Source organism: Salvelinus namaycush, chromosome 18 (genome assembly GCF_016432855.1).
Source record: "Salvelinus namaycush isolate Seneca chromosome 18, SaNama_1.0, whole genome shotgun sequence".
Taxonomy (NCBI): domain Eukaryota; kingdom Metazoa; phylum Chordata; class Actinopteri; order Salmoniformes; family Salmonidae; genus Salvelinus; species Salvelinus namaycush.
This window is the reverse complement of record NC_052324.1, coordinates 18511865-18537461: the sequence shown is the minus strand read 5'-3', so window position 1 is coordinate 18537461 and position 25597 is coordinate 18511865. Positions and strand designations below refer to the sequence as shown.

Here is a 25597-nt window from a genome sequence, read left to right as displayed (position 1 = left end):
ATCTCAATTCGTCTCATTGAAGTAGTAAACTGCTAATAGGAGTTTGCTCATAATATCTGCTTTAAAAATAGATTAATTGTCTACTCCATATGCTTTTAGAATCTTTGTGTGTGTGTGTGCATGTGTTTTTGTGTTTGATGCACTCCTGCAGCTGCCGGCCACACCTCTGAATGACCTTCGCGGTTGTGTGTGTATGTGTTTTGTATTTGTGGTGCTAAACTGGCTTCATCATAAGGCTTTGAGAAAATGGAGGCTGAGTGTGGATCAAAGAGTAGTTGCTAGTGAAGGGGCGAGTCAGCCAGCTAATGCGATGACGAGCTGTGAAGCCCTGCCTCTTTCAATGTCATGCAATTGGCCCAGTGATTTCCTCTGAAAGGCCATTTGTAAAACAGATGGTTTTGAGTTTTCATGTTATCAGTGGGGACCTGCCTTCCTTTCTCTTGCTGCCATCTGTTGGTTCTACATTCTGTTGGTACTATGTAGCCATGGACAGATGCGTTGGTAATCTAAGGGCCTGTATTGCAACCCTCCTTCCACACATTTAAGATGTGCCCCTGCCCACCTCCTTTCTCCTTATGTAGTTGGGAATAAAGAGTATGGATGAACAGTGAAGCTTACATCTTATTTTTCAAAGAACAAACGCTAGATAAAATGTATCAGAGGGACACACAACACTGTAGTGCATCTCATATTGGTCCATTTTAGGGTGAAAATAAAAGACAACCTACAGTACAATACAGTACAGTACATTGCAGTTTGAAAAGTGTGTGTGTGTGTACTTGTTCTCCTACCTTATCATGACCCCAATATCCTGACAAGGTAGGAAAACAAGAACTAAAAAGTCAGGACTTTTTCCATGTCCTAAATTTGTTCAAATGCTATTTTAAGCTTAAGGGTTAGGTTTCGGGGTTAAGGTTAGGGTAAGACTTAAGGTTAGGGTTTTTGGGGGTTAAGGATAGGGTTAAAGTTAGGTTAAGGGTTAGGGGTTAGGGGTTAGGGAAAATAGTATTTTTAATGTTGAAACATTTTTACTCCCCCAAAAAGTCCAGAAATGTCATGAAAATAAAGCTGTGTGTGTCCACGTGCATGCTTGTGTCCAGCCTTGTCCATTGAGTTGGATTTGTCTGGTTCTGATGGTGCTGCTTGGTTGGGGATCTCTTTAGGTGACACTTACACATGCTTCTCTCCTCTCCTCTCCTATTCCTGTCCAGGTGTCAGACAGGTGTGACTACGTGTTTGTGAATGGGAAGGAGATGAAGGGCAAGGTGAGGATGATGGTGAACTTCACCTACAGCTACCTGAGTGCCCAGCTGGAGATGAACGTGTGGATCCCACGGCTGCCCCTCCAGATCGAGGTGTCTGACACAGAGCTCAGCCAGATCAAGGGATGGAGGGTGCCCATCATGACCAGCAGCCAAAGGTATGTGTCCCTCGTCCCCCTCCATAGAATCACATAGACAGATTCTTCACCCATGCAGTCCTCGCCAGGTAAGTGGACAGAAAATGGAGATGATCGAAAGAGCATGCACAAAAGCTCTTATTTTCAACATATGATATTGTTCTGCACTTTGTATGAACTTTGTATGACCTCGTCTCCTCTAATACCTTATCCACCAACACCTAATTCTGCTGGCCTCACACTCTTTGTGCTGCTGGCCTCACACTCCTCAGGTCTACCTACTGGAATTAGTACTGGACATATTCACTATTGTATCTGGAAAGTGTCCCCTCCCTCACCTGCCAGCCTGGAAATAAAGGCTTCTGGCTCATTAAACTTTTTCACTGACTGACAAAGAGGCATATACAGTGAGCTCCAAAAGTTTTGGGACAGTGACACACTTTGTGTTGTTTTGGCTCTGTACTCCAGCACTTTGGATTTGAAAGGATATAATGACTATGAGGTTAAAGTGCAGACTGTCAGCATTCATTTGAGGGTATGAATGATAAGTGAATGGTAAATATTGAATTGTGTCCTTTTGGTGTCACTTTTACTGTGAATAAGAATAGAATTTGCTTCTAAACATGTCTACATTAATTTGGATGCTAACATGATTACGGGTAGACTTGAATGAATCGTGAATAATGATGAGTGAGAAAGTTAGACGCACAAATATCATACCCCCCCAAAAAAGTTAACCTCCCATGTTATTGAAATGGTGAGAGGTTAGCATGTCTTGGGGGTATGATATTTGTGCGTCTGTAACTTTCTCACTCATCATTTTTCATGATTAATTCAGGTCTATCCGTAATCATGGTAGCATCCAAATTATTGTAGAAGTGTTTAGAAACATATTCTATTTTTATTTACAATAAAAGTGACTCCAAAATGACACAATACATTATTTACCCTTCATTTCTATTCGGCACAAAGTCATCTGAAACACAACCAAAACAAACAGCAAATGCATCCAACACTGCATCACAAGTTTGATGTAATCATTGAGTGCTAGGAATATGGGGCGAAATAATACAATTTTGACTACTTTAATACACATAAATTCAGCAAAAAAAGAAACGTCCCTTTTTCCAGGACCCTGTCTTTCAAAGATAATTTGTAAAAATCCAAATAACTTCACAGATCTTCATTGTAAAGGGTTTAAACACTGTTTCCCATGCTTGTTCAATGAAACATAAACAATTAATGAACATGCACCGGTCGTTAAGACATGAACAGCTTACAGACGGTACAAACCCATCGTCGCTGGACCAGACAGAACTGGCAAAAAGTGCTTTTCACTGACGAGTCGCGATTTTGTCTCACCAGGGGTGATGGTTGGATTCGCGTTTATCGTCGAAGGAATGAGCGTTACACCGAGGCCTGTACTCTGGAGCGGGATCGATTTGGAGGTGGAGGGTCCGTCATGGTCTGAGGCAGTGTGTCACAGCATCATCGGACTGAGCTTGTTGTCATTGCAGGCAATCTCAACGCTGTGCGTTACAGGGAAGACATCCTCCTCCCTCATGTGGTACCCTTCCTGCAGGCTCATCCTGACATGACCCTCCAGCATGACAATGCCAAAAGCCATACTGCTCGTTCTGTGCATGATTTCCTGCAAGACAGGAATGTCAGTGTTCTGCCATGGCCAGCGAAAAGCCCGGATCTCAATCCCATTGAGCACCTCTGGGACCTGTTGGATCGAAGGGTGAGGGCTAGGGCCATTCCCCCTAGAAATGTCAGAGAACTTGCAGGTGTCTTGGTGGAACAGTGGGGTAACATGTCACAGCAAGAACTGGCAAATCTGGTGCAGTCACTGAGGAGGAGATGCACTGCAGTACTTAATGCAGCTGGTGGCCACACCGGATACTGACTGTTACTTTAGATTTTGAACCCCCCCTTTGTTCAGGGACACATTATTCCATTTATGTTAGTCACATGTCTGTGGAACTTGTTCAGTATGTCTCAGTTGTTGAATCTTGTTATGTTCATACAAATATTTACACATGTTAAGTTTGCTGAAAATAAACGCAGTTGACAGTGAGAGGATGCTTCTTTTTTTGCTGAGTTTATAAGTGAATTTGTCCCAATACTTTTGATCACCTAACATGGGGGGGACTATGCACAAAAAGTGCTGTAATTTCTAAATGTTTCACCCGATATGGATAAAAATACCCTCAAATTAAAGCTGACAGTCTGCACTTTAACCTCATAGCCATTGTATCATTTCAAATCCAAAGTGCTGGAGTACAGAGCCAAAACAACAACATGTGTCACTGTCCCAATACTTTTGGAGCTCACTGTAGTTTGGATTTGTGGGGGCTTGTTGTGTTATGTGCGATGTTGTTTTCCAAATGTGTGTTGGGACAGCCCATTTCTGTTGTTGTTGATGAGTGCGTCCGGTCTGGCATGGCTGCCGACAGACCTCTTGGAGACAGACCGTCTTTGTTTATCAGGGAATAACATGCGTGACCTTGCAAAGTAGCAGCGTGACTGGTGACAAGAGCGGGCACCAGCACCCGTCCACAGAGCAGGGGGCCACTCAGAGCCACAATACCAAGAGAAGGGACCTGCCTCCGTCTGATAGGCTGCCAAGTGTTCCACACAGACACGGGGGAGAGAGAAAGAAAGAGAGAGGAGAGACAAAGAGAGCGGGAGGGGGAATGACAGTCAGGGCCGGCTCTAGCTTCTGGTTGGGGGGCCGCCACTTTGTGGCAAAACATTTTAGTGGCCTCTTTTCTTGACGGTGGAGAGGAATGTTTTAGTGTTAAATTGAATTTAGCCAAATAGTCTGCCAGTAGCCTACCAAAGGTTTCACCGTGTTCATTAGAATGTAATGTAATGAACACGGCGCATCTCTAGTCCAATCCTTTCAATAGTTAGGCTATCCATATTACCAGAGCTTCATCTTATTCTTTCTATATCTATGGCAGATTCGCGGCCGAATGGAACATGCCAAAACTTTGGAGATGTCAAAGTTTTTTCCTATCCGTCTGTGGCAAAGTTTTCCCTAAATGCCTGTGACAAATCCATCTCCAGAACCAGCCATAGCTTAGGCAGCTGGCTAATCTTTTGAATACGGTGTAACAGATTGCTAGCTCGATAATGCTAGCTAGCTGCACTGACAGCCCTACTTGTTGTTATTTCTCTGCTACACGTGGAAATCACCACAACGTTCCCACCCCCAATTCCTGAATATGTATTAGAAGCCTGCATCATTCTTCAAAGGTGGAACCTAAACAAGACTTAACGCTTTAGGACATGCATTACATCGAAATAGGGGTGGCATTGCCCTCTGGTGGGGGCCCTTAAAGCTAAATTCCTACAATTCTACAAATTTTGCCATGACTTATGCCATGTTAATATGATATCTGAGTGAGACTGACTAACAAAATCAATGGCAGCCCCCTGGAAGTCAAGACCCCTGGGCACGTCCCCTCCAAGATAACCATTTACAAGCAGGGACATTACTTAATTCCCCTCGCTCAGGGATACAAGTGTGCTCTCTGTGAGGGATGTGCAACATGGCATGATGCTTTTCTTATTATGGCTATGTTTCCTTTGTTACAGGTTGCATTTGGGAAGTGCTTCTTATGTTCTGTTTTTAGAACATCTGCATGTTTCTTATAATATACAGTGGCAAGAAAAAGTATGTGAACCCTTTGGAATTACCTGGATTTCTGCATACATTTTATCTGATCTTCATCTAAGTCACAACAATAGACAAACTGTGTGCTTAAACTAATAACACACAAATTATTGTATTTTTCTTGTCTATATTAAATACATAATTTAAATATTCACAGTGTAGGTTGGGAAAAGTATGTGAACCCCTACGCTAATGACTTCTCCAAAAGCTAATTGGAGTCAGGAGTCAACTAACCTGGAGTTGAATCAATGAGACGAGACTGGAGATTTTGGTTAGAGCTGCCCTGCCCCATAAAAAACAGTCACAACATTTTAGTTTGCTATTCACAAGAAGCATTGCCTGATGCTGACCATGCCTCGAACAAAAGAGATCTCAGAAGACCTAAGATTAAGAATTGTTGCCTTGCATAAAGCTGGAAAGGGTTACAAAATGATCTCTAAAAGTCAGTCCACGGTAAAACAAATTGTCTATAAATGCAGAAATTTCAGCGCTGTTGCTACTCTCCCTAGGAGTGGCTGTCCACTAAAGATGACTGCAAGAGCACAGTGCAGAATGCTCAATGAGGTTAAGAAGAATCCTAGTGTCAGCTAAATCTCCGGAAGATGCTAACATCTCTGTTGACGGGTCTACAATACGTAAAACACTAATCAAGAATGGTGTTCATGGGAGGACATTATGGAAGAAACCACTGCTGTCCAAAATAAACATTGCTGCACATCTTAAGTCGCAAAAGAGCACCTGGATGTTCCACAGAGCTACTGGCAAAATATTCTGCGGACAGATGAAACTAAAATGGTGTTGTTTGGAAGGAACACACAACACTATGTGTGGAGAAAAAAAGGCACAGCACACCAACATCAAAACCTCATCCCAACTGTAAACTATGGTAGAGGGAGCATCACGGTTTGGGGCTGCTTTGCTGCCACATACTTTTTCTTCCCACTGTAAGGGCTTGTGTGAAAAAAAAGGAAAAAAAGTGCTTGTGTGTTATCCTCAGATGCTGACCTTGCCGAAACAATGACACTAACTGGCCTCCTTTGACATTTGACATTCAAGTGCACCTGCTCAGAAATGTAGACCATAAAAGTTATAGATTTTCTTGGAAGAGAAAATGCAGCTGCAGTTCCGTCCATCTCTCCTCAAATTACCTTCATTAGGTCTTTGTAATAGAAAAACAACATGCAGCAAAATGCCAAAACAATGCAGCCATTTTTATCTCAATATCAAATAATTCTGGGAAACAAATAAGTACGTTATTGGCTAGGTTTCCACCCAATTGGCGACCGATTTTCATGTGAAAATTCAAAAATGTGTATAAAAACAATATGCACATTTTTCCACCAGAGATGTTTTTCCATCAAATTAACTTGTTTGTGGATAAAAGGCTGTGCATGATGACATAGTGCACATAAAAATAACTTTTGCGGTTAAATTCCAATGTGCAAATTAATTCTACTGATGGTTTTGTCACAAAAATATATAGCGTAAGTGCCCACTCTGGTATTGGCACATGTGCTCTAGCTAACAGCTTGCATATACAGTGCGGGTATAGCCTACATGATAAGATTATTATGGACAAAAGAGCAAGATTATTTTTGTTTGTCAAACAGCAGCCAAGCATCGATCACACTTGTTATAAAACCGATAGCTTAAGCTTTTAAGGAGTTAACTAACGAAAGAAAGTTTCATTTAATTCAGGCTGATTTGACGCTAGCTAGCTAAGTTAACATTACCTGACACTCTTGTCACTGCTCTCCCTTTCTCGTTCGCTGCTGTGGCTGGAAATATTTCAATAAACTATTCTGAGAAAAAAAATATCAAATCGAAGACAGATAAATGGAGCTATCTTGCTTGCACTTGATACAGTTCCAAACGAACTAACTAGCTAACTTGCTAGACTAGTAACGTTAGTTATCCATGTTTCTATCATCAACATACTCAGGGATATTGGATAGCTAATTGCCGTTACAATTGTGGCAGGAATATTATAGATCTAAATTATGGTAGTAGAGTTTTTAGGTTATAGCTAGCTTATGTAGTTAACTAGTTTATTTATTTAATAAATTTATTTAACCTTTATTTACCAAAAGGTAAAAGGCCTCCTGCGGGGATGGGGGTTGGGATTTTTTTTAAACACCACAACACTACATAAAGAGAGACCTTAAACAACAACATAGCATAGCAGAAACACATGACCACACAGCATGGTAGCAACACAACATGACAACAACATGGTAGCAACACAACATGGCAGCAGCATAAATGGTAGCAGCACAAAACATGGTACAAACATTATTGGGCACAGTCAACATCACAAAGGGCAAGAAGGTGGAGACAACAATACATCACGCTAAGCAGCCACAACTGTCAGTAAGAGTGTCCATGATTGAGTCTTTGAATGAAGAGATGGAGATAAAACTGTCCAGTTTGAGAGTTTTTTTGGAGCTCGTTCCAGTCACTAGCTGCAGCGAACTGAAAAGGGATGTGTGTGCTTTGGGGACCTTTAATAGATTGTGAATGGCAGAACGGGTGTTGTATGTGGAGGATGAGGGCTGCAGTAGGTATCTCAGATAGGGGGGAGTGAGGCCTAAAAGGGTTTTATAAATAAGCATCATCCAGTGGGTCTTGCGACGGGTATACAGAGATGAGTGACTACCTCAAGCTCTAAACCCTCAGAGGTAGTAATCACACCGTTGGGGAGAGGGGCATTCTTCTTACCAAACCACATCACCTCTGTTTTCGTGATGTTCAGAACAAGGTTAAGGGCGGAGAAAGCTTTGTACAAAAAGAAAGCTTTGTTGTAGAGCGTTTAACACAAAATCCAGGAGGGGCCTAGGATCGAGCTTTGGGGTACTCCCTTGGTGACAGGCAGTGGCTGAGACAGCAGATGTTCTGACTTTATACACTACACTCTTTGAGAGAGGTAGTTAGCAAACCAGGCCAAAGATTCCTCAGAGACACCAATACTCCTTAGCCGGCCCACAAGAATGGAATGGTCTACCGTATCAAAAGCTTTGGCCAAGTCAATAAAAATAGCAGCACAACATTGCTTAGAATCAAGAACAATTGTGACATCATTTAGGACCTTTACGGTTGCAGTGACACATCCATAACCTGAGCAGAAAAACAGATTTCATACCAGGGAGAATACTATAGACATCAATAAAGCCAGTGAGTTGATTATTGACAAGTTTTTCCAACACTTTCGATAAACAGGGCAAAGTAGAAATTGGCCTATAACAGTTAGGATCAGCTTGATCTCCCCCTTTAAATAAAGGAAGCACCATGGCGGCCTTCCAAGCAATGGGAACCTTCCCAGAGAGGAGAGAGGTTAAAGAGGTCAGAGATAGGCTTGGTGATGATAGGGACTGCAACCTTAAAGAAGAAAGGGTCCAAACCATCTAACCCAGGTGTTTTTTTGGGGTCAAGTTTAAGGAGCTCCTTTAGCACCTCGGACTCAGTGACTGCCTGCAGGGAGAAACTTTGTAGCGGGGCAGGGGGAAAAGAGGGAGGAACATAGGAACATGCTAGTCGCATTAGAATGGGGTGGGAGATGAGGAAATGTTGGACGGGCAAGAAGGCATGGCTGAGTCAAATAGGAATCCTGACTTAATGAAGTAGTGATTTAAAAAGCTCAGCCATGTGCTTCTTTTCAGTAACAACCACATCATCAACTTTAAGGGACATGGGCAGCTGTGAGGAGGAGGGTTTATTCTCTAGGTTTTTAACCGTTTTCCATAACTTCTTGGTGTTTGACCCATAGAGAGAGAAATGCTCCTTAAAGTATCTAACTTTCGCCTTCCGGATAGCCTGAGTGCACTTATTTCTCATTTGCCTGAACGAGAGCCAGTCAGCCTGAGTGTATGTGCCGAGCATTTCGCCAAATGAAATTCTTGAGGTGAAGTAACTCTGCCAGATCACGGTCAAACCAGGGGCTGAACCTGTTTTTAATTGTAATTTTCTTTATGGGGGCGTTTTAAATAAAAGGTCCAAGTGTCTTCGACTAGTTGGCTAGGTAACGTTAGTCAAACAAACAAGCTAACATACCTTTCTTGCAGTTTCTCACACGGGAGCACTCTGAGGTGATTCACGTGAATTGTGTTTCGCACCGCAGAGCTTATGTATTGCCCACTGGTCACTTGCGCACTGGTCCCTGGTGTACCATTTCTCGCGAAGGTGCATTCTGAAGTGATTCAAGTGAATTGTGTTTCGTGCCGCAGAGCGTCTGTATCGTACACTGGTCACCCGGGCACTGGTCACTTTCTTGAGATTATCTATTTACCAAGAAAGGTAAATGTGCTTTACAGAACTTTATTGAAACTATGTTTCTTTTGGTGTGGTGGGAATGATTCTGTCGTGGTGTAGCGCCACACTTAAATGAATGCAGAGGAAACACTGGTACAGAGAGATCTTTGATGAAAACCTGCTCCAGAGTGCTCAGGACATAAGACTGGGACAAAGGTTCACCTTCCAATAGGACAACAACCCTAAGCACACAGCCAAGACAATGCAGGAGTGGCTTCGGGACAAGTCTCCAAATGTCCTTGAGTGGCCCAGCCAGAGCCCGGACTTGAACCCGATTGAACATCTCTGGAGAGACCTGAAAATAGCTGTGCAGCAACGCTCCCCATCCAACCTGACAGAACTTGAGAGGATCTGCAGAGAAGAATGTGAGAAACTCCTCAAATACAGATGTGCCAAGCTTGTCGCATCATACCCAAGAAGACTCGAGGCTGTAATCGCTGACAAAGGTGCTTCAATAAAGTACTGAGTAAACGGTCTGAATACTTATGTAAATGTGATATTTCTTCTTTTTTTTTATACATTTGCCAATATACCGCCATTTCTCCCATAATGAATTTTACCAACACACAAATATCCCACCTTGTCTAGTTTATTTTATTTGGTCGACATTTCAAAAGTTTACCAAAAAAAATGCTGTTTCCATCAGGCCTGCCGTGACATTTTTTATCCGACATGTACTTTACTGGCATAAAAAGGTTGGATGGAGACCTGGTTATAGTGATTGTTTTCAATTAAAATGGTCAAAAAGAAACAAAATAGCTTTTCAGCAACGGGCAATTTATCAAGCAAGATTTTTGCTTGGACTGTCTGGGAGTGGTCTGAGTGGGGAGGGGAAAACTGAATATTTGCTGTTATTGGCAGAGAGGTTTGGACTCTTCTTATTGGTCTATTAGATTAATTTACCGCATGGTGATATCCCCATGGAATGCCAAATCTCCATCCCACAGAAACAGGGTGAAATTTATGGCAGTCTTCTCAAACAGCTCTTACACTAAAAGGGCATTATCATAAATTTCACAATTTCACAGTACAACCACATAGTGTGGAAATGTATATAAAACACAGGAAATCACGTTTTTGACTGCACTGGGCCTTTAATCTTAGATTAGATTGGAGATCGCTGCACCGTGCCTTCCTGCAGATTAGATTTATGTCAGGAGTAAAATACTAGCAATAGGGATTGGGAGCCATCAGCTGATAATGCACACAGGACCTCTGTTGTCTGCTCATTCTGTCCCAATCACATTTGCTCTCTCTGCCCCAATCACATGCGCTCACTCTGCCCTTTCACATTTTCTCACTGTGCCCCAATCACATGCGCTCACTCTGCCCTTTCACATTCTCTCACTCTGCCACAATCACATGCTCTCACTCTGGCCCAATCACATGCTCTCACTCGGTTTCCAATCACATGCGCTCACTCTTTCCCAATCACATTCTCTCCCTCTGTCCCAATCACATTCTCTCGCTCTGCCCCAATCACATGCTCTCGCTCTGCCCCAATCACATTCTCTCCCTCTACCCATACTTGGAATAATCCCCCTGGACTGGACCTGTCCACTACCCATACCCTGGCCTATAGGAGCTGGGAGCTCTGCTGTAAAGGACATGTCAAGGGAAGACCCTCACTACAGTATTTGTAAACTAGATCAGCTAAACCCCAACCCAATCTCCAAATAAAATGCCAACCCGTGGCATAACTGCAGCAACAGAATTACGCCATGTCGTAGACAATCGGTTCAAATATAACGCTGACAAGAACTTGTGAAATCAATTAGGCTTTTAATACAAAGTATATCAAAGCCTGGAATGGCCCGCGGAACACACACACCACTTCCCAGCCCCGGCTCCAGCATTTATACACATACAACATATAGGTCCAACCCATATGCAAATAAGCATACTTCCCCTAATTCTTCCTGTCACCATTATCTTTTTAATTCAGTGCCTCAGTATGTTCTCTGGTATGTGTGCCCTTATTGGAATCGGCAGACTGTGTCTCTTCTTATCATTAGTGTGTCCAGTTGCCCTAGGCGCATATTTCTCTGGTATGTGTGTCTCTTAATGGAATCAGCAGACTATATGTCTAGTGTGTCCAGTTGCCCTAGGCGCATATTTCTCTGGTATGTGTGTCTTTAGTGGAATCAGCAGACTATGTGTCTCTTCTCTTCATGTGGTCTGTTTTTTTAATGTTCAGCTGTCCTATGCCTTTATATGTTATCCATGTGTCTCATTTACTCCTACAGCCATAGTGGCATATCTTAGCTGTCAGCCAAACTCTGCAAAAGTTAAACAAAAACTTACGTTTAGGCATTAATTTCAAATGGTTAAGTTTAGGGTTAAGGTTAGTGATAGGGTTAAACTTAAGTTTAGGCATTAATTCTGAGTGGTTAAGGGTTAAGGTTTTGGGAAAGGCTTAAAACTAAAATGAGTGCGTAGCACGTGACCCTCGGAACCAGTCAGCGGCTTAAATGCCCATCCACAACACCCTAGCAAGCCGCAAACCTACTAGATGGTAATAGGCACTCATGTTGCCCCTAGTGGATGGTATAGCTTCCACATTTTGCCAGGTCCAAATGTAATCTGGTATCTGCTGAATCGGCACCTCGAGGCATATTCCATATTACTAAGGGCTGCTAAACCCAAACTACAGTTAAGTTGGAAATGTCCCACCGCAGTGTAATAAACGCAGACAGGCATTTGCAATTCTTTATTCACTTTACTTGTTGTATTATGTTTTACTGAATACTAATTAATTGCTGTGAGTACTTGTCAAAATAACCCTCGTTCTGAAATCCTTCTTATCTTGTCAGTGGGAATCCTGAGCCTTAAGGCTGATCTCTAACCATCTTAGCTAGTGTCTTCACTCTTCATTGCCAGACCCCATTCTGCCACACATCGAGGAATAACGGTGTCGGACAGGAAAAAATACAATGAGAGAGGATAATCACAAGAATTACATTTCAAGAGATTACCTTTCACTCTTTTCTCTCCCATTATGATATCAAACCTTGTAGTTGTGTGTGTTTATTGCCAGACGTGAGGTGATGAGGCAACAGGATAGGCGAGGCCCTCACTGCAAAAAGTGAAATCAAAGAAAGCCTAAATATCTTATGTAATCTAAACAAAAACTTACGTAAGTGATAATTCACTTACATTTTTTTTAAAGACAATTTAAGGTAAAATATATTTTAAATTGCTTTTTAACCATTTTCATGTAGACTTGATTGTGTGTTTTGGATCATTGTCTTGCTGCATGACTCAGCTGCGCTTCAGCTTCAGCTCACAGATGGATGGCCTGACATTCTTTTTGGATGACATGGGTCACATTATGCCTGGCGAAAACCGAACACTGCATTCCACAGTAAGAACCTGTGGTGGTGGTAGTGTGATGGTTTGGGGATGCTTTGCTTTCTCAGGAACTGGACAACTTGTCTAAATAGAAGGAACCATGAATTCTGCTCTGTATCAGAGAATTCTACAGGAGAATGTCAGGCCATCCATCTGTGAGGTGAAGCTGAAGAGCAGGTGGGTCATGCAGCAAGACAATGATCCAAAATACAATCAAGTCTACGTGAAAATGGCTGAAAAGCAAAAGAAATTGAGTTTTGGAATGGCCTAGTCAAAGTCCAGACCTAATCCCAATTGAGATGTTGTGGCAGTTCATGCTTGAAAACCCACAAATGTTGCTGAGTTAAAGCAGTTCTGCATGGAAGAGTGGGCCAATATTCCTCCACAGCAATGTGAGAGACTGATCAACAACTACAGGAAGCATTTGGTTGCAGTCATTGCAGCTAAAGGTGGCACAACCAGTTATTGAGTGTAAGGGGGCAATTACTTTTTCACACAGGGTCATTGGGTATTGGGTGTTGCATAACTTTGTTTTTGAAATAAATGAAATAAGTATGTACTTGTTCAGTTATTTGTTCACTCAGGTTCCCTTTATCTAATATTAGGTTTTGGTTGAAGATCTGATATGTTCAGTATAAAAAATATGCAAAAGTGGAGAAAATTTGAAAGGGGAAAATACTTTTTCACAGCACTGTATATGGAAACGGCACATTCCTATGATCTGTGGTTAAAAATATAAGTTCCTACAAAATGCTCACAGGGTAGGATTAAAAGTAAGAAAAACTGTGATTTTGAAAACCTGCAACGAGTTTCTAGCCAGAGGGAGAGTATTATTTTTTGTTCCCTACGTCACCGCGAATCTCGGTGTTTGAAAATCACTGTTTTAACTTTTGATGATCGGGTAGAACTTTGCAACTTTTTATTTGTTTTACAAAACGTAGAAATATGCTGTTTTCACATATGTAGACACTGGTATTGTGCTGGAGATCAAGAAAATTAGGTTTAAAATTGTTGGAGTTGCCATTTAAGATTCAAATAAGCAAAATTATTTGCTTATTTTGGTAAGATTTTTTTTAAATTATCACTCAATATAAGATATTTAGGCTTGCTTAGATTTAACTTTTTGCAGTGCTGTGATTAGCACACTGTTGACAAAGCACTGGTGTTTATCAGAGGCACGCCTGTCCTGTCCCACTGCTTGACACCAGTGCTGCTTTGGCAGATTTACTTTTACAAAGCAGACACTGATATTTATCTTACTAAAAGTGTTCTGTATATGTATGACATAGTTATTTGTTTAAAAGCAACTTTACAAAAGCAACATTGTAACCTTGTAAGCCTTGTTTTCACACTGCAATAAATATTCTCATTGAGACACACTCCCTTCTTTGAGAAGATGATTGGTTGCCTATAGCGTCCTGAACAGAATTTGCTATCAGTGGGTGGGTGTTAGAGATGTTCATGTTAGACTTGAGATGTTCATGTTAGACTTGTCCAGTGTTGGGGTTAGTTTCTCATGTTATATGACTGGCTTTGTTTGTAATGGCAGGTCTGCACTGGACAGTGATGATGAGGATGATGAAGACCGGAGAGGAAGGAGCTGCACGTTACAGTACCAGAATGCCATGGTTCGAGTGTTGACACACTTTGTGGCCGAAGCTGCCGACCCCCGTGGTCAGCTGACCTTCATGCTGGGCAGTGATTGGCAGGTGGACATCACTGGGCTGGTGTGGGACTTCCTGAAGGTGGAGGACCCCCAGATAGCTCAGCTACAGGACGGACGCATACTAGTGGGACTGGACATGGGGATGACCACCATCCAGGTACGCTGTATGTGTCTGCATGCGTGTACAGTAGAGTATGTGTACTGTGTACAGTAATAAGGTGTTTCAGTACAACGGATGAGAAAAAATAAACGGAACAAGTGTGAATAGAGAGGAGTAAGGGGAGGTGAAAGGAGTTGGAAAATAGAACAGTAAAACATCGCTGTCTGTTTTAATATTAGGGCTGAAAATACTTTAAAACAGTCATCTTAAGTCAGTCATAACAATGGGATTTGCAAATGTTGAGTGGAGGAGATAAAATCTATATTTATGCATTCAGTCAGCCAGACAGGTGGTTATCAATGGTCCCATGTCTCCAGGTCTGGGCTGTAGTTACAGTAAATGGGGCCTCACCCTGGTGCAGAGTGTAAGCATGCCATCTCTCACTAGCAGGGTCCTTTCATTTGTCAGTCTAAACAGGCTAAATGGATAAATAGCAGTCAGTTAATGATATCTGTGTGAAACCGATCAGCATCTTGACAGTGTGGACTCATCCATCTGTCTTGCAGGCAGATGTACCCTCACCTCCACACTCATTACTACCCGTCCTCTGGCTCCTGCCTCCCGTTAGGCTGGGCACAGAGGAAAATACTCCCCAGCCCAAAAGCACGAGATGAGACAGGCCAAACTACCGGTCTGTCACACTCCTTCCCTCACAAAGAGCTCAAATCAAATTGTATTAGTCACATGCGCCGAATACAACAGTGAAATGCTTATATACAAGCCGCTAAACAACAATGCAGTTAAAAAAAATAATAATATACACTACCGTTCAAAAGTTTGGGGACACTTAGAAATGTCCTTGTTTTTGAAAGAAAAGCACATTTTTTGTCCATTAAAATAACATAAAATTGAGTGTAGACATTGTTCATGTTGTAAATGACTATTGTAGATGGAAACGGCTGATTTTTACATAGGCGTTGTCGTGACGTTGTATTAGTTAATGTGACGACTGTTGCTCATCGAATGATTAAAGGTTTATAATTGCGTGATTAACTGAATCAAGCAATTATGAACTCATTAACCTGGGGCACCATGGGGAAATTATTTTTATTGAGTTTTTATTTCCCAAATTAACTCAAAGAATATCAGAATATCGATTTTACAACAGCTGCTAATTAATCAGTTACCTCTACAGTCTCGTTCTGAACGTCGCATAATCCGGGAATCTGCACGGACCCGGGTCTCACCAATGAGTTCGTACCACACCAATCTTAGTTGATTATTTATTTACTAGAAAGCTAAAATGATGATAAAAGATACACATACACAACAACACATTCTACGCTATTGATTAGAACTTAATACAACGGGCCAACATACTATGGTGCGTGTTACCCAAAATGGGGATTTAGAAGAGAGAAAAAGAGAAAGTACACGAGATAAATATACATTTGGGTGAATTTGTCAGCTGTGCTTATTCTATCCCTAGCCTTGCCCCAAACTGCCGCTCTTATGGGTCAGAATATAATTATGTAATTACGTGTGGAAGGTCTCTGTGGATTCCCCGCGTGGACCGTTCAGGCTGCTCAATGACGCACTTCTCCGGCACAACTCTCTAGTTGTCCTCACGATGTCAGTGTCCTTTTTGGCTTACTGGTCTGTTCCTTGCCCTTGCTCTGGAAGGGGTCTTCTGAGGACAGACAGCTCTGTAGCTCAGAGCTCACAGCGTAGGAATGAAACAGTGTAGATAACACGATTCGATGGGGAGTGGAGGCTAGATGGTTCGGCTTGAATTCACCCGCTTAGACACAGTTACTCATCCGTAGCATGGGTAGAAAAAGATTTCTTTGTCTTCAAACTTGTGTTGCGTTTTGGGTTCGTTGACTTTTTAGACCTTGGCTGCAGTTTGGGTCACTTAGTCTGATATGTTAATTCTTAACTCACAGGTTTTATACCCTCGGGTCAGAAGTGGGCGTAACCGCCTTTAGGGCAATTCTCTGGGCGTACCAAGTTAAGAGGCAAGGTCTAGATTTTACTCAAATCCAATTTTAGACAACTAACTTCACATTTCATCTTTACCAAAACATTCTCTTTGATTTGGACATTTTCCACACAACGTACAATGTATAAACATTAAACATATACTAGGAAAACTCTTAACGTTACCATGTTTTCGTAATAACGTCATCTATTAACCTTTAATAACAAAACAAAAATGACATACATTTTCATATTCCATCTATCGTCATGACCACCATTGTGGCTGACAGAAACCATTGTTCCAAAGTCCCTTTATTGCATGTGTAATGTTCTGAGGGTGGTTCTCCATATTGAGGGGACACCGGAATGTTGTGTGGCCTAAGATTTACCAGGGGCGTGAGGGGTCATAAAACCCCCACATCTTCAGACCCCTAGATCTCTCCTCCTCTGTTGGGGTTGAGAGATAATCTGTAGGGTTGTGGTCTGTAACCTGACCTGATCAGGACAGTCATGACAGCGTACAGACGCCCATTATCAGAAAACATCACTCCTGTGTTGATCATTTTAAAAGGCTAATTGATCATTAGAAAACCCTTTTGCAATTATGTTAGCACAGCTGAAAACTGTTCTGATTTAAAGAAGTAATAAAACTGGCCTTCTTTAGACTAGAGCATCAGCATTTGTGGGTTCGATTACAGGCTCAAAATGGCCAGAAACAAAGAACTTTCTCCTGAAACTTGTCAGTCTATTCTTGTTCTGAGACATGAAGGTTATTCCATGCGAGAAATTGCCAAGAAACTGAAGATCTTGTACAGCGCTGTGTACTACTCCCTTCACAGAACAGGGCAAACTGGCTCTAACCAGAATAGAAAGAGGGGTGGGAGGCCCCAGTACACAACTGAGCAAGAGGACAAGTACATTAGAGTGTAGTTTGAGAAACAGGCGCCTCACAAGTCCTCAACTGGCAGCTTCATTAAATGGTACCTGCAAAAAAACAGTCTCAATGTCAACAGTGAAGAGGCGACTCCGGGATGCTGGCCTTCTAGGCAGAGTTCCTCTGTCCAGTGTTCATTTGCCCATCTTAATCTTTTCTTTTTATTGGCCAGTCTGAGATATGGATTTTTCTTTGCAACGCTGCCTAGAAGGCCAGCATCCCAGAGTCACCTCTTCAGTCATTTAAAACATGAACAATGTCTACACTGTATTTATGATCAATTTGATGTTATTTTAATGGTAAAAAAATGTGTCACTGTCCTGGGTGGCAGGAAGCTTTGCCACAGTGATGTACTGGGCCGTATGCACTAGCCTCTGTAGTGCCTTGCCGTCGGAGGCCTAGCAGTTGCTATACCAGGCAGTGACACAACCAGTCAGGATGCTCTCGATGGTGCAGCTGTAGAACCTTTTGAGGATCTGAGGACCCATGCCAAATCTTTTCAGTCTCTTGAGGGGGAATAGGTTTTGTCGTGCCCTCGTCACAACTGTCTTGGTCGGCATGGACCATGTTAGTTTGTTAGTGATGTGGACACCAAGGAACTTGAAGCTCTCAACCTGCTCCACTAAAGCCCCGTCGATGAGAATGGGGGCATGCTCGGTCCTCTTTTTCCTGTAGTCCACGATCATCTCCTTTGTCTTGATCACGTTGAGGGAGAGGTTGTTGTCCTGGCACCACACGGACAGGTATCTGACCTCCTCCCTATAGGCTGTCTCGTCGTTGTCGATGATCAGGCCTACCACTGTTGTGTCATCAGCAAACTTAATGATAGTGTTGGAGTCGTGTCTGGTCGTGCAGTCATGAGTGAACAGGGAGTACAGGAGGGGACTGAGCACCTACCCCTGAGGGGCACCTGTGTTGAGGATCAGCGTGGTGGATGTGTTTTTACCGACCCTTTCCACCTGGGGCTGGCCATCAGGAAGTCCAGGATCCAGTTGCAGAGGGAGGTGTTATGTCCCAGACTTTTTGATGAACTTTGAGGGCACTATGGTGTTGAACGCTGAGCTGTAGTCAATGAATAGCATTCTCAGATAGGTGTTCCTTTTGTCCAGGTGGGAAAGGGCAGTGTGGAGTGCAATAGAGATTGCATAATCTGTGGATCTGTTAGGGCAGTATGCAAACTGGAGTGGGTCTAGGGTTTCTGGGATAATGGTGTTGATGTGAGCCATGATCAGCCTTTCAAAGCACTTCATGGCTACAGACATGAGTGCTACGGGTCAGTAGTCATTTAGGCAGGTTATCTTAGTGTTCTTGGGCACAGGGACTGCTTCAAACATGTTGGTATTACAGACTCGGACAGGGAGAGGTTGAAAATGTCAGTGAAGACACTTGCCTGTTGGTCAGCGCATGCTCGCAGTACACGTCCTGGTAATCCGTCTGGCCCTGCGGCCTTGTGAATGTTGACCTGTTTAAAGATCTTACTCACATCGGCTGCGGAGAGCGTGATCACACAGTCTTCCAGAACAGCTGGTGCTCTCATGCATGTTTCAGTGCTATTAGCCTTGAAGCGAGCATAGAAGTAGTTTAGCTCGTCTGGCAGGCTCGTGTCACTGGGCAGCTCTCGGCTGTGCTTCCCTTTGTAGTCTGTAATGGTTTGCAAGCCCTCCCACATCCGACCAGCGTCAGAGCCGGTGTAGTACTATTCGATCTTAGTCCTGTATTGAGGCTCTGCCTGTTTGATTGTTCGTCAAAGGGTATAGCAGGATTTCTTATAAGTTTCCAGATTAGAGTCCCGCTCCTTGAAAGCGGTAGCTCTAGCCTTTAGCTCAGTGTGGATGTTGCCTGTAATCCATTGCTTCTGGTTGGGGTATGTACGTACGGTCACTGTGGGGACGACATCATCGATGCACTTATTGATGAAGCCAAAGACTGATGTGGTGTAGTCCTCAATGCCATCGGAGGAATCCCGGAACATATTCCAGTCTGTGCTAGCAAAACGGTCCTGTAGCTTAGCATCTGCTTCATCTTACCACTTTTTTATTGATCGAGTCACTGATGCTTCCTGCTTAAATGTTTTCTTGTAAGCAGGAATCAAGAGGATAGAATTATGATCAGATTTGCCAAACGGAGAGCGAGGGAGAGCTTTGTATGCCTCTCTGTGTGTCTAAAGGTGGTCCAGAGTTTTTTCCCCTCTGGTTGCACATTTAACATGCTGATATAAATTTGGTAATACCGATTCAAGTTTCCCTGCATTAAAGTCCCCGGCCACGAAGAGCGCCGCCTTTGGATAAGCGTTTTCCTGTTTGCATATGGCGGAATACAGTTCATTGAGTGCAGTCATAGTGCCAGCCTCAGTCTGTGGTGGTATGTAGACAGCTACGAAAAATACAGATGAAAACTATCTAGGTAGATAGTGCGGTCTACAGTTTATCATGAGATACTCTACCTCAGGCGAGTAAAACCTCGAGACTTCCTTAGACATTGTGCACCAGCTGTTATTTACAAAAATACATAGTCCGCCGCCCCTTGTCTTACCAGACGCCACGGTTCTATACTGCAATACAGCTATAGAGGGGTCTCAATGATTGGGCACGCATGGAAAGATATCTTTGATTTTCAAAATGAGATTAATGAAATTAGGTTTGCACTAATTGGATTACTAGGAAAGGTCCATTAACAGCAGAAATGTGTCCTTGATCGGTCCTTGCCTACTCCAGTGTGTATTGCTGGTGGTTTTCTCTCCACATCATCATTTGATTAATGTTTCCTGGATAAACACCTGACAATGAATAGTGGAAGGGCTTGTTCAGGTCACTCAATTTACCATCAAATAACTCAATCTATATACTCATCAAATGAAATGGAAGCCAGCATAATGTTGGAAGGCATCAAGGTCAGAGCTGAGAATCACTGCAGGATTTACAGAGCATCCTGGAATAATGTAATAATTGTTTATTTCAAAGAGTAAGGCTTTCATGTCCCGTCCATAATCTGGATTAATCCCAAGGGCTTCTCTCTCTCTCTCTCCTCCTACCTCCCTCCATCTCCCTTGTGTTGTCCCAGGTCCTGTCCCCCCTGTCTGACTCCATCCTGGCAGAGAAGACGGTGACGGTAGTGAATAACAAAGTGACCATCACAGAGCTGGGGGTGCAGCTGGTCACCGGCCTGGCTCTGAACCTGCAGCTCAGCCCAGGAAGCAACAGGGCAATCCTCGCCACGGCATCCACACAGGAAGTGCTGCAGAGCCCAAAACAGGTCTGTTCAACATACTGCAGATCTTTGAAAACGATCAGTTAGCAGCCCATTTGATTAAAATGAGGATTTAAGAAACAGTTTATAGTAGTTTATTTAATGTAAGCCTTGTCTGTTTGGATCCCATTTCACACAATTGCAGTCCCTTAATGTGAACATTCAGTAAGTACTGTGTGTGTGTGTGTGTGTGTGTGTGTGTGTGTGTGTGTGTGTGTGTGTGTGTGTGTGTGTGTGTGTGTGTGTGTGTGTGTGTGTGTGTGTGTGTGTGTGTGTGTGTGTGTGTGTGTGTGTGTGTGTGTGTGTGTGTGTGTGTGTGTGTGAATGCCTGCGCTTGTTTGTTTGTTCCACTGCATTCCTAACCCTCTTAACTCCAACTCTTGAAAGGCAGAGTGTGACAGAATGTGTTTCCTTGGGCATCTAATAGAAAGGGAAGCTTAATCTCAGAGCGTGTAAAAGCAACACGGCAAGTTTCTGTAAGAAAACACAATTTACAGGCCAAACTCTAGCTGTCCTATCGTCTTTCGCCTTCCTTTCTCCCTTGCCCTCCTCTCATGAACGCTTTGATCCCTTTCTCTTTCTAGTGAAGGATAGAATGGAGGACAGGCTAGTTTTATCAGTCCTATCTCTGTAATGTCCGTGCGGGGATAAGCGTGCAGGAATTCCCCTAGAGGATCTGTAATTAGAGAGCAATTGCAGCCCACTGATGGATCTCCTTCCCTGCTCCTGGTGATTTGTCCTGTGGCCATATTAAAAAGCAACATCACAGCAAGAAAGGGATTTAAGATGATTGTCTGTGGCAAATCCCCATTTGCTGTCTTTAATGTGACTGTCTGATACTGTATTTTCCCTATCTTTTAATCTATGTCCCTTCAAGCTGTCTGAGCACCACAGGAGGAGGTGGATGGTACCTTAATTGGTGGAGGACGGCTCGTGGTAATGGCTGGAGCGGAATCAATGGAATGGTATCAAATAAACATCAAACACATGGTTTCCATGTGTTTGATGCCATTCCATTCGCTCCATTCCAGCCATTATCATGAGCCGTCTTCCCCTCAGCAGCCCCACTGCTGAGCACAGCAGCTGAGTTAACAAAACAGTAGCACTTTAGTGAGCTATCCTCTACCTTATGATTCCCACTACTGTAATACACTATATGAACAAAAGTATGTGGACACCTACTCGTCGAACATCTCATTCCAAAATCATGGGCATTAATATGGAGTTGGTCCCCCCTTTGCTGCTACAACAGCCTCCACTCTTCTGGGAAGGCTTTAGGCCTGGCTCATAGTCGGCATTCCAATTCATACCAAAGGTGTTTGATGGAATTAAGGTCAGGGCTCTATGCAGGCCAGTCAAGTTCTTCCACACCGATCTCGACAAACCATTTCTGTATGGATCTCGCTTTGTACAGGAAAGGGCCTTGCCCAAACTGTTGCCAGAAAGTTGGAAGCACAGAATGTCATTGTATGCTGTAGCGTTAAGATTTCCCTTCACTGGAACTAAGTGGCCTAGCCCTAACCATGAAAAACAGCTCCAGACCATTATTTCTCCTTCACCAAACTTTACAGTGTACACTATGCATTGGGGCAGGTAGCGTTCTCCTGGCATTTGCCAAACCCAGACTGCCAGATGGTGGAGCGTGATTCTTCTCTCCAAAGAACGCGTTTCCACTGCTCCAGATTCAAATGAAGGCAGCTTTACAGCACTCAAGCCAATGCTTGGCATTGCGCATGGTGATCTTAGGCTTGTGTGCGGCTGCTCGGCCATGGAAACCCATTTCATGAAGCTCCCGACGAACAGTTATTGTGCTGACGTTGCTTCCAGAGGCCGTTTCAAACTCGGTAGTGATTGTTGCAACTGGGGACAGACGATTTTTACGCGCTTCAGTACTCAGCGGTTCCCCTGTCAGCAACAGGTGTGGCTGAAATAACTGAATCCACTACTTTGAAGGGGTGTCCACATACTTTTGTATATCGTCAGTGTTACATGAGATTGTTTTTCTTTATTTGTTATTTTCTTTGCTCTTGTTTGTGTGTGTTACCTACTCACTGTGTGTGTTTGTCCAGGAGGCCCTGATCAGTGCGTGGCTGCACTTCAGTGATGGCTCCATGGCTCCTCTGGACCTGTACAACTCAGACTACTTTGTCCTGACGGCCACGTCTCTGGATGAGGAGGTGGTGACGGTGCAGCAGGACCCCTCCTGGAAGTGGCCTGTGATCGTGACCGAGGCTGAGGGCCAGGGCCTGCTGGTCAGGGTGGAGATGACTGTCTGTGAGCTCTGCCAGAAGTTCAAGCGGCGCAGCGTTTTGGCTGCAGGGAACTGCAACGTCAAGGTGAAGTTTGGCCAGAGCGACAGTGGCACCTCGAGAAACAGTGACTACGGGCCAGAGGGCGAGGAGCTGGAGAACAGGTCCAGCGACCGCAGGCAGCAGTCTCCCTCCCAGGACAGGACTGGATTAGAAGCCCACTACTACGGCAGCTCCATCTCTGACATGGAGGACGGTGTCATGAGGAAGGTCACCACCACCACTAAGAGTACCATCATCAGGAGGCCCAATGGAGACAAGCTGTCAGACGATGGGAACCAGGTCCAGAACATGCCAGACTTCCCTGCCCAGGTGGACCTCCCTCGCAGCCACAACATGGAGGATGATCTGATCCAGACAGCCCGGGGCCTCACTGACCTGGAGATCGGCATGTACGCCCTGCTGGGGGTCTTCTGCCTGGCCATCCTGGTCTTCCTCATCAACTGCATCTCCTACACCCTCAAGTACCGCCACAAGGAGCTGTCCATCGAGGGCCAGGAGAGCATGAACCACGCCCACGACTGGGTGTGGCTGGGGAACGAGGCAGAGCTGCTGGAGAGCCACATGAGCCTGTCCCCACAGCAGGACGAGCTCACCTCCATGGTGGACTGCAGTGCCGGGCTGGAAGAGGGCAGCCACCTGCTCAACGGGGCCTCTTCCCAGAAGAACGTGCAGGGCCAGGTACACCGGGCAGCAGACAGGGCGAGCTGCACAGCCAAGGACAGCAAAGGAGACTCGCCTACCACAAAGAGGAAGTGTGTGAAGTTCACCACGTTCACCACCATCCCACCAGACAATGGCTGCCCCACTGTCAGCACACTGAGCATGAGCCACAGCCAGGACATTAAGTGGGTGTGCCAAGATGTAGAGCTGGGGGACTCCAAGGAGCTTCGGAACTACATGGAGAGGTTAAATGACAGTGCTTTAAAAGAGGTGGCGTAATCTGTGTGCTCAGTGCACTTATAACTCACCCTTATGCCTTTCACAGTGAGCTGGGCCTGGACAGCACCTAATGCTGAACCTAGAAGAGGTTGAAATCTGGAAGCAACATTTTTGTGAATCACATGGGACTGCCAAAGGGAAAATTAATTCAAGAGGACAAAAATAGTAATGATACCACACAGGACTAATGGCAAATCGTTAACTTGAAAAGAAACATATAATTTTTTGATAATTTGTTTATTTCTGAATATCTTCCTACCTTTTAATCATTATTTCGTGATGGTTCTTTTGTAGGTAGACTCAAGCCATGTTCCCAGACTAGCTCTGCATTACTTACAAAACTACAAAATGTTACGCAGATGATGACATGTAGATTTAAGAATGTAAATGAACAAATATTCAAGATGTATATAAAGTACTCATTGAAAGGTTTTGGAAGTTTTGTAGCATTTTGAATATTGATTTCCTATTCCACATCCTGTCGTTCTTTTGTTTTTGATAAATGTCTGGGCCCCCAGGATAGACCAGAGCCTACAGAACGTCCTGCATGTGGTTTGAAATAAAGGCACACATTTTAGGTTCATCTGTACCAGAAGACACAGAGAAACGGTTATGTATATACTGAACAGTCCTCCTACAAGGCATTGTATTGTTGCTCTGTATATTGTATTTTCATAACTGTCATTTAAAGAACATACAACAGTGTAGAGGTGCGTGTCCACTTCAATCCACCAACCACATGGGAATACATTACACATGCCAACATGAATTCCTTTTTGCTACCCACTATCTTCAATGACTGAATGGAGATTAGTGCTTTTCCAGGTTATGTCTTCATATAAGCCACACAGCACAAACCTGGTCGTACCCTAATATGGTGCAGGAGTTGTAATTGACTACAAAAATGACCAGTAATGGAATAATTTCACAAATACTACATTTCCATGGTGAAGAAAAATGAAGCCACTGGAAGTCATTTGCTGTTCTTCTATTTTCAGAATTTAGCCAAACATACTTCAATTAGAGTGAACTCAACAGTATATTTGACCAATTCATTAAACTTGGTAGCACAACAGCTAGATTTGGATAAAGGATAAGGCTGTCACCAATTATTCTGCCACCAACTATTAGTGCTTCTCAAATCAAAGTTTACTGGTCGTTTAAACAGTTTAGCAGATGTTATAGCAGGTGCAACGAAATGCTTGTGTTCCTATTCTCCTAACAGTGCAGTAAAATGTCAAACAAGCACACAATAAAAAATAGAAACAAGAAATCAAGAATGTCAGAATGAATCCAATTAACACTGATGGTGATTACTTTGATTAATGATTGGACTACAACTGAAATTAAATTACCAATTATGGTCTAATTAACCCTTGTCTTGGAGCCTGCAGAAATGCTCGGCTAGGACAAAGTGGAATGGGATTTCCACTCGCTCTTCTGAAATGGAAAATTCCCATCATGAACCCTAATAAATGAATAAAAAGCCTACGAAAGTGGTGGGAGGAAAGAGGTTCAGAAAAAACATTTATGTTGGGAGTTACTTCATATATGAGTCCGTTAGCTGACCAGAACAGTCATAATATCAACTTGAGGTCAATAATCAATGCTAGTTTGTGAGATCATGTTGCAATATCTGTTGCTGGGGAGTAGACGCTAGTCAGACAACGAGCAAACACT

The 25597-nt window shown here is 43.4% G+C and overlaps 1 protein-coding gene across 1 annotated transcript in view; it reads left to right on the top strand.

Moving 5' to 3' along the window:
• The window catches only part of LOC120062853 (transmembrane protein 132D-like), a 56053-nt gene extending 32136 nt beyond the window's left edge, over positions 1 to 23917 (top strand). The window contains exons 2-5 of the mRNA XM_039012923.1: positions 1212 to 1420; positions 14290 to 14563; positions 20481 to 20672; positions 22736 to 23917. Of these exons, the coding sequence (XP_038868851.1) occupies positions 1212 to 1420; positions 14290 to 14563; positions 20481 to 20672; positions 22736 to 23917 (1857 nt within the window). The remainder of the gene's footprint in view (positions 1 to 1211; positions 1421 to 14289; positions 14564 to 20480; positions 20673 to 22735) is intronic.
• Positions 23918 to 25597: the final 1680 nt, after the last annotated feature.